At 46.0% G+C, this 17463-nt stretch overlaps 1 protein-coding gene across 12 annotated transcripts in view; it reads right to left on the reverse strand.

Moving 5' to 3' along the window:
- Positions 1 to 17463, reverse strand: part of SPIN1 (spindlin 1) — a 164105-nt gene that overhangs the window by 54422 nt on the left and 92220 nt on the right. For all 12 annotated transcript variants that reach the window (XM_074995081.1, XM_074995088.1, XM_074995084.1 and 9 more), the window contains one exon: positions 7542 to 7767. In XM_074995081.1, the coding sequence (XP_074851182.1) occupies positions 7542 to 7593 (52 nt within the window). In that variant the 5' untranslated portion in view covers positions 7594 to 7767. The remainder of the gene's footprint in view (positions 1 to 7541; positions 7768 to 17463) is intronic.

Raw genomic sequence — 17463 nt, forward strand, 5'->3', positions numbered from 1 at the left:
ATTCACTTAGCAATGCATCATTTTTCAGAACTCTCTGTTCTTTTTAGTGTAAGTGTGATTTGACAAGAAAATTCCCAAGCTGTTTGCTGTGTTGGATATTGCTAGAAAAAAAAATTCAGCTCAGCTAATCCTTATAATTTGTTTAATTAGCTAACTAGATATAAAATCTATCACCCAAGTATACAGTACAGAAAGCTGCAATAAGAGAAATTTAGAGTTGCCAATTCCCACTGAGTGTCATTTTCTTATGCTAATGTTATGTAATACATACCCTATAGTTTTGGAACATAACGGCAACAGACCATAATGGTGATGCCATTAACGTATTCCCTGCTTTACTTCAGCATAACTCAAACTTGTTTTCTCAAAAAACAAAAGTCCCAGTGAATTCAATGGTGCTTACTCCAAGATTACGTGCATTCTAAGCACAGTTAGTCTTAGCTTTTTTTGGTAACTTAATTTATATCAAGGATTTTGGCACATGATTTAAATAATAATTTAAAGCAATTATTTAAATTAATCCATCCTGCTGCTCTAACAATACAAACAGTTTTAAGAAGACTGGAAATGACCAATTAAGGTAGATGACGTACAATACTGCATTATCTTTTCAGTTCACTTCAATTAAAAATCCTGACAGTTCAAAATTAACTGTAGTTCAAAGTTAACTGTATAATATGATGCATACAGTTAATCAACTGACAAAACTAAATTCTCCTGCCAATATTCTCATTCACTAAATGAAGGATAAGAAAATATTAGGTACCTCAATTAGTTACCTTCACACATCTGCAGTTAAGTATTTTGTACCAGGATAAGCTACTCATTTTTAAACAAATGAAACAACTTTAAAGCTCAATATTTAAAAAAAGACCAGCGACATCTGGTTGGCATAGGAAAAGTGTTACATATCTCAGAATAACTGGTTTTTGAGATGTGTTGTCTATGTATTCCACTCTTGGTGTGCATGAAGCAGAAGTCAGAACCTTGGCCCCTGCCTGCACCTAAGCCAGGGGCGATGCATGTAAAATGCAGAAGGGGTCACATGCACTCCAAGCGCCCATTGCATCCCACTCGGAACTCACTGTCAGCACCAAGAGTGGGGGCGGCACTCTCATTCCTTTGGAGTGGTACAACCCAAGAGCAGCGCAAGCTAGTGCAGCTCATGCTGCTCCTGCCATGCCACTCAGGGATGGATATGATCATCCTCGTGCTCACCAGAAGCAGCTGGTTGGGACAGAGTAGAGGCACGGAGGGCTGGAACAGGAGGCACGTGGCTGGTACTCCCCCCTCTGGATCATCTTCATGAGGTACAACTGACCTCAACCATCTCTCCACCCCAAGGCTTAAAAGACTAACTAGTGCTTTTGAGAACCAGAACCCAATTATGGATTCAGACATAGCAGGGTAAAAATGGCAGACCATGAAATACATAACCATACACCTTGCACTACAGCCAGTGCAGACTTTCCTTCACGGGCCCATACAAATTGTGCTCACTCAAATATTTGTGCTGTTTCCTAAACACACTGCACATACACTGCAAGAGAAGAATCTTCCATCATTTCCACTTATCTAGCCACCAGATCTAGAGTTTTAATGCCTGTAACCACTGCCAAGCGGCAGCTGGAATCTGGGGACCCCAGCATGCTATCATTGGAATCAATGTTCCAAATGTCAATTTCTTAACTGAGACCTTGGGTTCCTCTTCTGCCTAACTCAGCACTTCCTTTGCCAGAGCTGTCCACATTTCCCTTCAATGAAACTCTGGAAATAAATGGTTAGTGCAGCATTCTGGATAATTCCATGTCTCCTATTAAGGGCACTCTCATACTAGAGAATGTGACCTCTCTCGCTCGCTCTCTCTCCACTGAAAGGTATGTTTAGAAGTTTTACTGGCATATGAGGTTACAACAGTACATACCAAGTGGATGTTGGGACACACTGAAATTCTAGTGTGCTACGTAGCCTTGGTACTTAGCCCAGTTGGAACACTAGCCAAGGACCTCCCCGCTCAGGAAATCCTGAGAAGCCTGCTCCTCCATAACCAGACAGCACAACCGTGTTAGCGGGGAGTGCTGGCATCTCTCGCGTGTTCTCTCATGGTCTCCTGGACCACAGGGATGACTACAGTACATGCATTAGATGCCTGAACCTCTTCTAATACAACACTATATTTCCTGTGCAGTTTGAGCCTCAACTGCACTTCCGCTGTGTGGTGAGCAGAAGCTAAGAGAGAAGAGCAGGGCATCTTCCTCTCTGAATCCTCTTTATGATTCTCCGTGCTGTCAGATTCTTCTTCCTCTAGGTGGTTATGGTCCTGCTCATTAAAATCTTCCTCTGACACTATGGCTGAAGCAATTCCCTTTTCTTCTGGCAGACTGGTTGCCACTGACCCTCTGTCAAATTCCTCTCAGGCACACTAGATTGTTCCTGAGATTCTGCCCCTGCATCTTCAGGAGTCAAGTCTGCCATAGCCAGCTCTCTTAGGGTATGTCTACACAGCAAAGTTATTTTGAAATAACTTTGTAAGTGTCTACACAATGCAACCGTTATTTTGAAATAATTTCAAAATAATTTCAGAGTAGTGGTTGGTTTATTTTGAAATAGGTAAACCCCATTCCACAATGAACAACACCAATTTTGAAAGAAACCACAGTGCATGCAACAGCTCTATTTCAAAATAGGCACTATTGTGTGTAGATGCTAGGTGCTACTTTGAAATGCATTTTGTGTGTAGCAGTGTTATTTCAAAATAAGATATTCTAAAAAGTCTCTTCCGGAACAGCTTATTTTGAAATAACGCTGCTGTGTAGACCTAGCCTTGCAGATCAGGGCCATAGCCCAGATGACCTGAGGGAACCAAAAAGGGGTAACAAACTATATGAGCTGCTATGGCCTCTCAACAGCAATTAAAACAAAAATCAATTCCCCTGGCACCTCTTTTGTGAGACATTGGGCACAAAGCTGTTGCTTTATTAATACTCAAAATATTCAATAATCAACCCAGAAGCCCATTCTTGCACATACATGCCAAAATTACTAACAAGGTTACATTCCCAATATCTGTCCACATACACAAAACAGTTCAAACAGTTAAGTACAAAAACTGCTAAGGAAAGAAAAGGTTCCCTCTATGTTTTTCCAACCATGTGTGGAATAAATCTTGTTGTGGGCACTAAGGCATCTGTGGATATGCGCCACAAACAGAAACACATGCTGCCGGCACTGGATGCTTCACTGATCAGCTGGGCAGCTGCCCAAGCTCTCAGCTTACAGGGAACACTCCTTGTAACCATGCTGCTCACACATTCTCTCCTCCTTTCTCCACTATCAAAAAAGAGAATTTTCATTACTACCACCATAAACTATAGCAGGAGTCAGCAACCCTTCTGAGATGGGATGCCAAAATTTGACTTTTTGACTTCTGAGTGCCAGTGATACTTTTTAAGGTCACTAATAGTCCTACTCACAACAACTTCATTAACAAATAAAGATGCAGAAATTTACCATGTGGTGGTTAGTAGCACTAGCTGGTCTTTTCTTAACCAACGGGCAGCTCTCCCTGGCTTCCTGGGGCCTTATAACAACCAATTTACATCCTTCATAAAAGCTCTTCCTCATTACAAAGTCTGGCATTTTTGGAACAGCACCAAAATTGCTGCTTGGTGTTTGGTGGTAGAAGTGGGTGAAAGTTCAGAGGAGCCAGCAAGGTCAAGAGGAAAGAGCTCCTAAAATCTGACCTACAACTAAATCCTCTCTCTGCCACAGATTCTTTGCATCTACTGGCCAGTCAGTGAGAGCTAGAACCCCTGCCTTCAAAAATCTTCAGGTACCTAACATCCTTTGAAACTTAATGGGAGCTGGGCAGAGAACTCCTGTCAGTGCTTCTGAGAACCTCACACTTGGCTGCTCTGTGCCTCAGTTTCCCTTTCAGAAGGGGAGGATAATTGGTTCTCTCACATTCCTTGCCAGTGAGCTATGACAAAATCCAGTCAATATCCCTGAATTCAAGGGCACATAAGCAGGTGGTGAAAGTTGAGCACGTGGTTGAAGCGTTCTGTGGAATCAGGCTTCTGTTCTGAGATTGTTGTGGGGAGGACAGCCAAATATTTTAATACGAAGTAACCATTACAAATCAGTAGGGGGCATAGGTAGATTCACATGTCACCAAGGAGAAGAGACCACCATCCTGTTGGTGAGTGCGTCCCTGCGTATAAAGGGAGCTGGAGATAGGGTGGCCTGAGTATGCACAGCCAGGGAGTAGCTGGCTGTGGGCACCTGTTTGCCTTCCATAAAGCGAATGGCCCCAGTGAATGGGAGTCAGTTGAGGGGAATCTGCTCTGCTCGCCTCTCTGCACGAGTGCCAGGCCAGGAAAGTGTCCAGTGTCCTACAGGGTACAACTTGCTGAGGAACTTATCTGACAGGCGCAGAGGAGCCCAGATGCTGGCTGGGGGCAAACTTCCCCCCCCTGCCCAAGATTAAAGCCATCCAGCTGACAGCACCACATCTGGAACTACTGTAAGTGCTCCCCTGCCTGTGGGCAGCCACTCCCCAGGCCCTTCTGCCACCCTCAAAAAAGCAGGGGTCGGTGGGAGGGACAGCTCCTTGCAACTTCTATCAGGCTGCCCCGGTGCACTGCACAACACACTGTCGCAGCATGGCACCTCCAGGATGGGCCCAGTTCTCCTGCACCCCTTGTTCCCTTGCCGGCCCCTGGGGGTGGTGCCTGAGCATCCACCTGGGAATGGCTGGATCAGGCCTCGGCATTCCAGCGTTGGAAAACAGACAGTCAGGCTACAAGTTTGCTTAATACGGCTGGTGGCAGCGCAGCGCCTTCCATAGGGGTTGCTGCGGTTCGCAGGCCTGTGGGGAGCCAGGATGAGCCCCAGCACCCTCTCTCAAAGCTCTAGATAGGCTATTATGACCTGGCTCATGGAGTGCCATTTCTGCAGCCTTGCTGGCCTCTCGTCCCACCTGTGCTACTCAGCCTGCCATCCTTTGTAAACTTAGTTATTTTCCATTCAGCCCAGAGAGAGATGTTGGGCTATAGTAGTTGCAGTAACTACTGACATATGAGGTGGCCAGAGCACCTGGCTGCAGAGCTCAGGGGAGAGGTTTGGGGAAGCCAAGGCAGGCAGCCACCTGGGAAGAAGAAAGCAGATTGACAGCTTTTGGACATGGGAGAGGAGGGGCTGCCACATGGCTTGGGGGGGGTGGGGGGATGCTGACTCCTGACTCACATGCTTGTGGACTAGCCATTTATGATGGACTGACACTTGGGTGAACTGGGAGAGAGATGAGTAGAGCCCTGTGCAGATACAAAGTCTGTATCTGCACCCACAACTGTGGACTATTGAAAGCTCTCCTGGCACAGTAGCCTGGAAGAGGAGAAGACTCTGAGAATGAGGTAGAGATTCAAATGGTTCTCCGCATAGACAAGCCTGGGCAAGAAGACACTGATCAAGCAAGACTGTATAGACAGGGACATCAACCTTTACACAACCCTGCCAACCTAAAATCCCTTATATGGAGAAGGGGTGGGAATATCTGATCAGGTGCACCAGGTCTTCCAAAGACCCCTACTGGAGGCACAACATTCCCATCTCCCCTCCTTCTGTAGGAATTAGCAGTGAAAGCTGATCCTCCAAGCCTGCCTAGAAAGGCCACACAGAAGCAATAAATCAGAGCACAGCAGGCTAAAACATAAAAGAAGTGGCACAGCCTAAGCCGGTCAGTTTCTGGGTGGGACCAGAGGAGCAAGGAAGGGTGTTCCACTATGGCCAAAGTCACGTAACAGGACACATTTACTGGTTCTGAACATGGGGACAGGAAATCATCGTAGAAGTAATCAGTGAAAGGAATGGGAACATGTGGGGGTAAAGCCACGGAAATAGCAGTACCAAACTGAGAGCAGTGGTACACAGCTGCTGTTTACAGGATTTCTGGATTGTCAGTCAGTAGTGGGCAAGCCTGGGTTCCTCCCACCCATCACAGGTAAAGTGACCTATGCCCCCACCTTGGCTGTCGGACCAACCCTCTGCACACTTGCCAAGCAAGGTAGGTATCAACCTACAGGGAGCACCAGAACCAGGGAAAGTTACGGTATCCCACTCCACTGACAGTAAAAACTCACAAGAGCTATCACAATATGCTTTCATTAATTTTGCTGAGTGTTTGTTTTGTAAAATGATACTTGATATATAATAAATAACTGGGAGATTTTTTTCCTAGGCTTTCCAGTTGCAAAGTAAATTGTAAAAGCTTCTGTAGGTGGCCAGAGGAAGCTTATCCTGAAAGCAGTGTCTCATGTGGAACAGTGGTACTCTGTTTTGTGGAATTATCAAAGTAGTACAGAAACTGCAGAAAGTGACTGCAAGTAATGTGAATATAAACCTTTTCACATTTAATGGAATAACATTCATGCGTTGTGAAACGTGTCAGCAACATTGTGACAAATTCATTTGTTTTGGTTGCTTTAATACCAATTACTGCCTGAGACCAAAATTTACTTATACCAGAAACACACACTGATCCACTTATTAAAATGTCAGACCCGCTTTGTCTGATGCATGCAGAAGTTGGTCTTTGCCCATGAAAGCTTATGCTCCAAAATATGTTAGTCTATAAGGTGCCACAGGACTTCTTGTTGTTTCTAAAATTTCTAGATGTGGAGTTGTATGTCCAAAAGTATGCTCTCCCCAAACCACAGAAATTATTCTTGGGCCTTGACTATGCTTCTAAACTCAGATTACAGTAGGTGAAAATTAGAAGTACGACAGCTACCTCTGTATTGCTCTATGTGTACACAAGCCCTTACAGACATCCCTCTTTACCACCCAATGCAAGGGAAAGGGGCAACCTAAATTTAGTTAGCTTTTGTTCACAGACAACCAGGCACTTAATTTGTTTAAACCTTGTCACAGTTTATCCTGGTTATTGTCAAATTCTTCTTGAATACATGGAATAAGTGTTTGTCTGCAAAACAAAGTTGTACTGTTTAATTATATGTGCAATTTTAAACAGCTTTACTTAAATGGATGAATAAGGTTGTGTGAACACTTATTTTATTGCATGATTTTAAATTAGCCTGGAAGTGGTTTAAACAACTTAAATAAGACATTCAAACCAAGATAAGGACTGCCCACATAAGAGTTTGCAGCGGTGATATGTTCCCAGGTTCTCTTAACTAGCACTTTTGTGGGGATCACTGATAAAGTGCTTAGGGTCTGAAAATGACACACTTTGTTGTGAAGCATTTTCTTCTCCCTTTCAAAATTTCACAGGTCTGTATGCAACATGAAAGCATGAACAAAACTAAAATACAAGATCTCTTTACTTACACGTTTCCACTGTATTTCTGACATGTTGATGTCATACTTCAACAAAATAAATGCAAGGAAGTTGACAGAAGCAGAACGTGCCAAATTTCAATATCAAGATGCAAAAGAACTGAAAGTTACTAAAAACCTCATAAAACCATAACAGACGTTTGTGTTTTAATTCAGTATTGCACCAATATTTAAAAAAGATTGCCTACCTGCATCAGCTCTGGATCGCTGACCTGGTGTCTTTCCGAATGGGGTCTTCATTCATCTGTGTTTAAGTGAGCAGCAAAGCTGCTGAACTAGGGTGAAAATCCAGTTCTCTCCAACTCTTAAAGTTTCTTCTTAGCTTTAGAATGATAATTACTTGTTAATCCACCATTCAAACAAGAATTTGCTTATCCAAAGATTAGCTGAAGTAGTATTTTCAATTATAGTGGTCTGCAAAACAAAAAGGTATTTTCATATAAGCAGTCAAATTTGAAAAGTTTGGTCAAGATGAACAGTGTGAAAATTAAAAACTGTATTAGCAAAGGTATTAATTATAATGTTCAGGGAAGCTACTTTTTATTTTGCTGTTTTGGCACTGTGTGAAGTAAAAAACAATCACCTAACATCTGCCCCACAAAATCACATAGGACTACCACTATCTCAGAGTTTATCCCTTAAGCGTACTATACAGTGTCACTCTATATGCGAGTATTTAAATATATGGATCACAATCATACAAAATCGAAACAAAATAAAATGATTAAGTATCAATAATCCAACAGTTTTCTGATCGGGTAATACCTTGTGTTAATTTTCAGTTCTTCAAACATAGACACATCCTGCCTCCCAAAATCATCACTCTCTGGTCTGGCAACATCCATGGTCCAGCAGGACCACAGATGTTATTGGACCAGAGAACCTTTGGCTCTGAGGACATTATGGCCCTGGGGCCAGAGCCATAATGACAGCCCAGCCAGGGCTGAAGCCAATGCCCCGGGACATAGCTTGGCTATGTATAAAGCTGGTGCCTCAGGTCTAAAGCTGTGCTGACACCTCCACAGAGGCTGAAGCCAGTGCCCTGGGGCTGGAACCTGCCTCTGCACCACCATCAGCTGGGACCATGGCCGGCAGCTGGGGCCATGGCCAGGAGCCCAGCTGCATCTGGAATGAGGGCCAGCACACGGCAGGATAGAAATAAGGGAGTAATAAGGGCTCAAAATGGGGGTGAGTTGGGAGGGGGAAGGCAGAGGGGCCAGAGAGGTGCAGAGCTACCAGAAGCGGAGGCAGGGATAGCCCCTTGTCCAGCAAATTCCCTCATTCATGATGGGTCAGATCCTGAGGGTGCTGGAGAGTGGAGGTGCAACCTGTATTTGTATTAAAGTCTTTGCTTTGAAAAAAGCGTACCACTATCTGAACAGCAGGAGGTATAGGCAGTATAAAAATACTTCTCTTAGCTAATAAAATACCAGATTTACTTCTCAGTAGAAGAAACAAGTTGTATAGGGAACTGTTGATCCAAGATTTTAGAAAAAACAGTACTACAAATAATTCAACTATGACAAAAGGAATAGAAGAGTTCTGCATGATGTAAAATTAATCACAAACTTGAAGACATTCCCAATATAGGAGGTATTTGAGCACAGTAATATGGATCAACAGTGAAGGGTCTTCAAACTTCTCAAATACTTAATCTCACTACATTTATCTAGCTCAGTTGCCATGAGCTCTTAGCTCAGTGGTTGCAGCAGTAGTCTGTTAAAGCAACGGATGTGAGTTGAAGCCAGGGTTGTGAGTTCAATCCTTGAATGCACCTCTGGTTAGACCATAGATTAACAAAATCTGCAAGGGATGGTGCTTGGTCTTCTGTGAGTGCAGGAAAATAGGCTCAATGACCCCTTGTGATGGAGTGGGGGATACCTGTGTGTGTGTGTGTGTGTGTGAGTGGTTCACAGAGGGTGTGGGGCTCCTGCTGAGGGTAACCTTGATGACCAGGTAACACCTTTGTACTGCAGACAAAGGAGGAGGTGGAGCCTGAGGGGTTTAAATTGGAACTGGGAGTTGAAAGCAGTGAGTCTGGGCTGAGGGAGAGAGAGACAAAGGAGGGGGCAAGGCCCCAGCTCTGGGGGCCTCCTCTCCCCAACATGGATTGGACTGGCTGTCTCTGCCTGCTGTACTGACTCCTCTGTACGATGCTGTGTCCTGTCAGCTAATAAACCTGCTGTTTTCCTGCTGAGTGAGAGTCACTCCTGCCTGCAGACAGGGTGCAGAGCTTGGGGGACCCCAGAACCCCATCACACTGGTGTCAGGAGTGGGATGTTCTGCACCCCGAGGATGAAGCATCCAGTAGTAAGTGACGGGCGCCACGGAAGAAGAAGAGGGGCCTGTGAGACCCAGGTGTGCTGACGGGCAGTGAGGTGCAGTTTCCCAAGGCAGAGGGGCCTGCGGCCGAACCCGAGCAACTGTGGTCGTGGTCCTTGAGAGGGGGTGTCACACCCGAGGAGGGGTTACTCCTGGGAATCTGTTGGAGTCGGTCCCAGAAGGTGGAGGGGCCGAGAGCCCAACCCCCAGGAACAAGTGACCCACAAGGAAGCGGATGCTGAAGGAGTTTGTCCCGAGACAGGGTGCTCATGGCCCTTGAGAGCGGGTGTCACACCGAAGAAGGGGTTCCTCTGAGAGTCTGTTGGAGTCGGTCCCAGAGGGCAGAGGGGCCTATGGCCTAACCCCAGGGAGCCTGTGACCCGCAAGGAGCCTGGCACACTGAAGGGATTCTTCCAGGAATCGTGGGGTGCAGAGGGCATCAGCCTGAGAGCCTGCAACCACGCTGAGCAACTCCACTGTGAAGTGGCAGCACCTGGAAACCGAATCGAGATTAAAGAAGCTGGACAAGGCAGCGTGGATGTGCAGTGGCGGAGCTAAGGGCTGGGGAGAATCCTGCAGGGGTGAGCCCGGATCGGGGCAGGGAACCCTGGACTGCATGGAGTTCTGAACCGAGTGGCCTGCCACAGCTCAAGGAGGGAAGGAGCGATTCCAACCCATCATCTACTAGTGGCCAAGACAGACCTGCGAAGAGTTTTCCAGGCCTGGGCCAAGGAAGGTGCCTGTGTGTCTGTGCAGGAAAGCAGCTTGTCCACTGGGAATGGCAAGTTGTCTGTGAGAGAAGCTGCTCCACCTTCTGTGTGTGTGTGGAGACCAGCTGGGGGGCTGGGACAAAGGAGAGAGTGTCTCCCATTGTCTGTCTGTGTTGAACAGCAGCAGCAGCAGCCTGGGGAGAGAGCAGAGCCTGCATTTGGAAAAAGGTGCCAATGAGGAAACTAGCCCATTGTCTGAGGAAGATTCACCAGCCTGGGGTGGCTGGAGAAGGAACCGCCAGGAAAGAGCATTCCAGGTGTGCCTAAACCCAGCCATGGGGGCTGGAACAGAGGGAATGGCTCTGGGATGGGCAGTGGTGTCCCGGCTAAGGACACTGGTCGTTGGTGCAAGAAAAGTGCTTCTGCTTCTGGGGAAGTGAATCCTTTGCCTGAGCCTGTGGGGGCTCGAGATGGAGCCAAGATCCCAGAGCTGGATCTGAGGGCAGCTGAAGCCCAGATGGGAAGTGGGCCTGCCTCTGTGTCTCTCAGGGGGAATGATGCTTTAATTTGGTCTGATCCAGTTAGTATCACCAGGGAATCCCAGAGACCAGACGATTGTGGTACTTGTTCTTTGCCTGATGCTGAGGTGTTACTGGGAGGGGGTGAGAGGACTCTGTCCTACCAGAGTCATCCTCTCGCCAGGACACGAGAACAGACGGGCAATGAAGTTACGCTGACTGATGAAGATAAAGGAGCTGGTAGCAGAAGGGAGGAAACGGACCCTGACCTTCTGTCCGGTGGTACTGGCTGTCTGCCTGGAGGGGGATTACGTGGGAATCTGCCTAATGGGCCAGAAGTGATCCTGGGTGTAGGTGAAACCCGGGAGCTGGTTGTGGCTCAAGGGAGCAGTGCCCCCGTGGAGGCAGACAGGGGTGGGTTATTGTTTGGGGAAGCTCTTAAGGAAGAGAATTTCCCTGAAACTTTTCCTGACCCGTCTGTGGGGACTGCAGAAAATGGGAGTGAACAGGAAAGGTGCTTGTCTGTAAGAGCCAGAGCAGCCCTTTGCCTGGGGAGAAGTTTGTTTCAGCTCCTGATGGCCAGGACCTGCCTGAGTGTGAAACCACTGGCTGTGCTCTGCAAGGGTCCAAAGCAGGCAGTGTAAAAGTTTCTCAAGAATTGGAAGCTGGTGCAAGTAAAGTAAAAACTATCAGGGAATGTGAGCAGCCCTGTGAGAACCAAGTAAAACAGCTGCACAGCCAATCTCTGTAGGATGCAGGAGAGCGCCAGCAATTCCCCATCTCCAGATGGTGGAAACACTTATATTCTCATACTGGATTCAACTTCTGGTTCCATGGGGAGGCAGTAGTTGGAGGTGGAAGGACGAAGGAGCTGTGGGCCTGGTGGACCAGTAAGGGATAAACAGGGATTCCTTCATGTGGATTCTGCGTCTGGGACTCACAAAACAACTCTCAGAAAGCAGTTTGGTTTGCAAATTTCCAGACTGGCAGGAAGTGGGCCGTCTCCCTGAGATCATCAATGGCCCAGCTCTTGTTAGAAGGGAGGGCACAGCCAGAGAGATCAAATTTCCACCCCAGGGGGCAAGGGAGAAGATTAGAACTTGATGGTGCTAAGAAAGGCCTCAGCCATTTATCCCCAAAATACCAGATTCTCAAGGAGGTTACACAAAAGTTGTGGTCTACCAAAGAGCAACGTAAATGTACAGTTGCAATGGGTTTGTTCTGTTACTCACACTGACTGCTGTAACCAAGGGGTGCTGCTACCAAAAGCTGTAGAATTGTACCATGCACTGAATGTTTGAAAAGAGCCATATGACATGATGACATTGATGTAGAAGCATGAATTGTATGTTGAAGGAGTCTGTAACTCTGAAATGTCACCATCGTTCCCTGTAACTAGTCTTGCAACCTCTGACATGAGAAGGAACATCCAAACCTATTGTGTGGCATGGAAGGGGAAACTGAGGCACACAGCCATTGTGGTGGTCTGGCTAAATGCCAAGGATGGAAGCATTTGTACCTTCCGTCACTGGACTGTAACTGAATTCCAGACATTGGCTGGAGCAGCTGTATGGGCTGGTGGTCAGACGGGGCAGGACCCAGACCACAAAAGACCTGTTTGATCTGTTGGTGCTGCAGCATCTGTATGGGCTCTGCACGCCCGACTTGAGAACGTGGCTGACGGACCGGGGCCGAAGCAGCGAGACCAACCAACCCAAGGGAACTAAAGGGACTTGCCCGGCTGCATCACATGAAAAGGGCCAAGACCAAGCTCCTGATTTGGAGCCTCCCCCAGCAGGACTATGATGTGGAGGTGGTGCACATCGAGGGGAGAACAGAGGGTACAGCTGATGCCCTGTCACAAGGGGAGAGCCCCAAACTTCCCCAGGTCACCAGTTGAGTGACCCCGCTCAGTTCGGTCTGGAAGCGGGGAGAGATGTGATGGAGTGGGGGATACCTGTGTGTGTGTGTGTGTGTGTGTGTGTGTGTGTGTGTGAGTGGTTCACAGAGGGTGTGGGGCTCCTGCTGAGGGTAACCTTGATGACCAGGTAACACCTTTGTACTGCAGACAAAGGAGGAGGTGGAGCCTGAGGGGTTTAAATTGGAACTGGGAGTTGAAAGCAGTGAGTCTGGGCTGAGGGAGAGAGAGACAAAGGAGGGGGCAAGGCCCCAGCTCTGGGGGCCCCCTCTCCCCAACATGGATTGGACTGGCTGTCTCTGCCTGCTGTACTGACTCCTCTGTACGATGCTGTGTCCTGTCGGCTAATAAACCTGCTGTTTTCCTGCTGAGTGAGAGTCACTCCTGCCTGCGGACAGGGTGCAGAGCTTGGGGGACCCCAGAACCCCATCACACCCCTCAAGGTCCCTTCCAGCTCTATGAGATACATATATCTTCGTGTTTCAGAAATCTGCATAAAGCACTCTTATCAAGCAGTTTTTCCTGTGAGCAACAACATATTTGCTAAAACAGGTCCTGCTAACCAAATAGAACAAGGAACATCACAGTAACTGATCTGAAACAAAGTTTTGCTTTAGTTTTTTAAACCACAAACATATTGCATCCTGGCTTAATTAGTGTTGACTAAAGCTCTACAATTTCACAAGGTCATAGAAAATTGAGACAAGTTAAATATAGGAAAAATAAAAAGCTTATTGAACTGGCTTGTTCAATCAAAAAAAAGGTTGGTGGGGGGCGTAACTTTTTAGAGCACCTGATTTCTTGCATTTTTACTTCTGGAGGAATTCTGTGAGAGGAATTCTGCATGTGCAGAATCCAGGGCTCCTGAAGATTTCTTTGCTTCCACACAGAAAAATGACATCTGATGGGAAAGTAAAGGGAAGCCACAAGAGCAGGTTTCAGTCCCTCCCCAGCAGGGTAAGCAAGTCAGTTTTGGTGCTCAGAGCAGTTGACAGAGATGAAAAAAATCAATGAGGGGTTGGGAAGGGCTGGGCAGTCATGTATGAAAGAGACACACATACTCCATGCTCATGGCATGCCTGGCATGGAGAGAAAGGCCTTTGAACGTTTCTGAGCAGGTAACAGACTCTGTATTTTCAGGCAGAGCAGAATATAACAGCCTGCATGCTTAGTGAATTTTTCCCATTGTTCTTAATGAATACCCTCAGGATTATAAAACAAATTTAAAGGTTCCTTCACAATGCGAGAGCAGTGTGAAGGAATCTTACTGCAAAGGGCAGTATGGCAACATAAATGTTATGCTAAGTTAATGATTAGTAACAGTCTTAATTTTTGGACTGAAAAAAAAGTTCTATCAAAATATGACTCACAAACTGTTTGCTATTGATGTTTCTGAGAATGATCAGTAGTTAATATAAATTGTGAGTGAGTCCCCAGTTCTCAACTTGCTCTTCGATTACTTATGATGTAATACAGAGCATTTCTATCTGTACATATTTATTGACTAGTAACTAGAAGTAAAGGGTCATTACTACCTACTTTACTATTAGGTCAAGGGGATTGTGGGATTTCCTGCAATGTTCCCCAATCCCATTATTTTTCCACAGTACTGTACCTTAAATTGAATTAGCAAAATAGTTGAAACTAGTGTGATTATATTGTGTTATTCTAAGAAAAGCAGAATTTTGCAAACTTTTAAAATATTGTATGCAGAATTCCTTCAGAAGTACACTGTTCAGCTAAATGAGCAATGGAAACACAAAATTGGTGGGTAAGATGTCAAACATTTTAATTAAGAAATGCAGACCTCTCAGATCACCTGACATCCTTGGGATTCCATGATTTCCACTCTTCAGACATCAAAATCCCACCCAGTACATTAAAACTGTGTTGTACTCTATTAAAACAGCTTTCCATTAGCTCAGAAGATCTAACATGGCATATCGATTGACGCTTGCTGAAAAAGGAAGCTCTCTTTCTTTAGAAGAGCATTTAGCAGGAAAAAAAAATCTAGAGGTTGAACCTCTCTAGTCTGGCATCTATTGGACTAATGGGTGTTAAATAAAAGAATCTGCCAAACCACGTGACATCAGTATTGTCTATCAACATTAGTAACACTCCCACTGTTTACTGGGCTCTTAGAAGATGTTTAAAGGTAAACTACAGCTAAATAACAGCACAGAATGCAGAGTCTGGACTGGTGGCTGTAAACAAAACTTTATGGGACCACAGGAAACTTGGCCACACCCATGATTAATTAGCCAGGCGACCACTTAAATCATGCTAGATTATTGATGTTGCTGGACTAGAGAAATTTAACCTGTTTCAAGATAAATTCTTTTTTCATTAGCTTGTTCTGATGTTACTTGTGGATACAGGAAAAAAATTAACAGCAACATTAAAGTGAACAAAATTAAAATCTAGATGGATCAGTATAGTCCTACAAATCTAAATAGCTATCTCCCAGGCCAGTGACACCTAAGCAGGGCTGGATTATGACACTGAGACCCTAAATTGTGTCAAATGTAAGAAGTCTCTTACCATAAAAAAATGAATTTATTTTCACAGAAAGGACACCAAATATACAAACATGAGAGCTTTCTGAGCATACCGTGATATTTATATTTTTATACTGTGAAAAGGGGATTACCCTTTTCATGTGAAAAACTTTTTAAATAATTGATTAATTTTGTTAGGCTAGAGCAAGTTATTCATCTTGTACAGTAACAATGGTTCTTTGAGATGCCTGTTCCCATGGATGCTCCACTCGGTCTTGGTGCATCCTTGCGTTGGCACTCAGAGATTCTTCGATAGCTGTGGTTTCCTGCGTTGCGTTTGCACAGTAGCGCCTCCTCATGCTACCTGGGACACGCGGCACAGATCCCTCCATTCCTTCTCTACCCTAGCAAACAGGGTGGGACAACCCAAAGCAGGGGAAGGAGGAAGTGAAGTGGAGCACCCCCGGAAACACACATCTCCAAAAACCATCCTTACTGCACAAGGTGAGTAACTTCCCCTTCTTCTGTGAGAAGTGTCCCCATGGATGCTCCACTCTGGGTGACTAAAAAGCAGTAGTTGCACTTTGGAGTTGGGTTTGGAGCCCAGTAATGATTACAGTCGACAGAACTGCTTGACCCACTGGAATGGAGGAAGTCATGGAAGATGAGAGCACATAGTGCTGTGCAAAGTTGTTGCTGGAAGACCACGTCACTACTTTGACTATCTCCATAAGGGGTATATTCTTTACAAAGGCGGTGATGGAAGACACAGCCCTGATAGAATAGGTGGTGACAACACCAGAAGCTCCCTTCAGTGAAGTGTACAGCAAGTGTGGACACAGTGGAAACTCACTTGGACAGTCATTGAGACGAAATGGGCAGGCCCTTGGATCCAAAAAGGATAGGAAGAGCCTAGGAGACTTGTGCCAAGGCTTTGTGTGGTTGATGCAGAAGGCCACCACCGACAGATGTCCAGGGTGTGCCACGCCCTATGCACTGGATCAGAGTGCAGCTTCGGAAAGAACACAGGTAAGTGGATAGGTTCACTGATGTGATTTGGAGAGGAAACCTTAGGGAGAAACTTAGGATGAGGGCAAAGAGTGATTTTCTCCTTGGTAAACACCATATAAGGCATTTCATCCAGGAGAGCAGCAAGATCCCCAACCTTCGAGGCTGACATGATGGCAACTAAAAGCGAGACCTTCCTCAACAGATAGAGCCAAAAACACAATGCTGGGGTTCAGGGGCAGCACCATGTGGCAGCTGAGTACATGGTTAAGGTCCCAAATAGGGACCAGAGGAAGTACTGATGGGAAGGTGTTTTCCAGACCCATCGGAAAACATTCGGTGATGGGATGAGTGAGGAAAGAGGTCCCATCTTCCATTCGGTGGAACGCTGCCACTGCTGCAGCTTGCACCCAGACAGTACTGAAGGCTAGACCTGACTCACACAGGTTCAGCAGGTAGTTGAGAACAGGAAGGGGCACAGTGTGAGAAGTGATAGGATGATTAGCACCCAACCATCACAGAGGTAGTCCACTTTGTAGAGGAAGTACTTACATGTAGACTCCCATCTACTGTTAATGAAAACCCTTTTTACCCCTACAGACCATGTGATTTCAGCATTCTGGAACCATGAAGGAGCCAGGCATGGAGGCACAGTCTGAACAGATCAGAGTAAAGGTTGTGGCAAGGAAGAAAGAGTTATGGTGTCACCACTGACAGCTGATACAGGTAAGGATACCAAGTTGGTCTTGGCCATGCCAGGGCTATCAGGATGAGGTGAGCCCAATCCAATTTGACCTTGACCAGAACCTTGTGAACCAAGGGAAGGGGAGGAAACATGTAGAGAAGGCATCCCTGAGGGAGTGTCTCCAGAGACCTGCTCTGGAGCAATACTAGTGCCAGTTTCTGTTGACTCAGGGCACAAACATGTTTATGGCATGGTTGGCCCAAAGCTAAAACACATGATTGAGGACCACTGTGTCAACTTCCCACTTGTGGTGATTACTGAACAAGCAGCCGAGGGTGTCTGTATTCACATTCAGTACCCGGGGAGATATGTGGCCATCAGGGTAATGTTGGGCGGAAAGGACCAAATCCACAGTTTTATGGCCCCTGTACATAGGGATGGTGACTGAACC

This window comes from Carettochelys insculpta, chromosome 5 (assembly GCF_033958435.1).
Source record: "Carettochelys insculpta isolate YL-2023 chromosome 5, ASM3395843v1, whole genome shotgun sequence".
Lineage (NCBI taxonomy): Eukaryota > Metazoa > Chordata > Testudines > Carettochelyidae > Carettochelys > Carettochelys insculpta.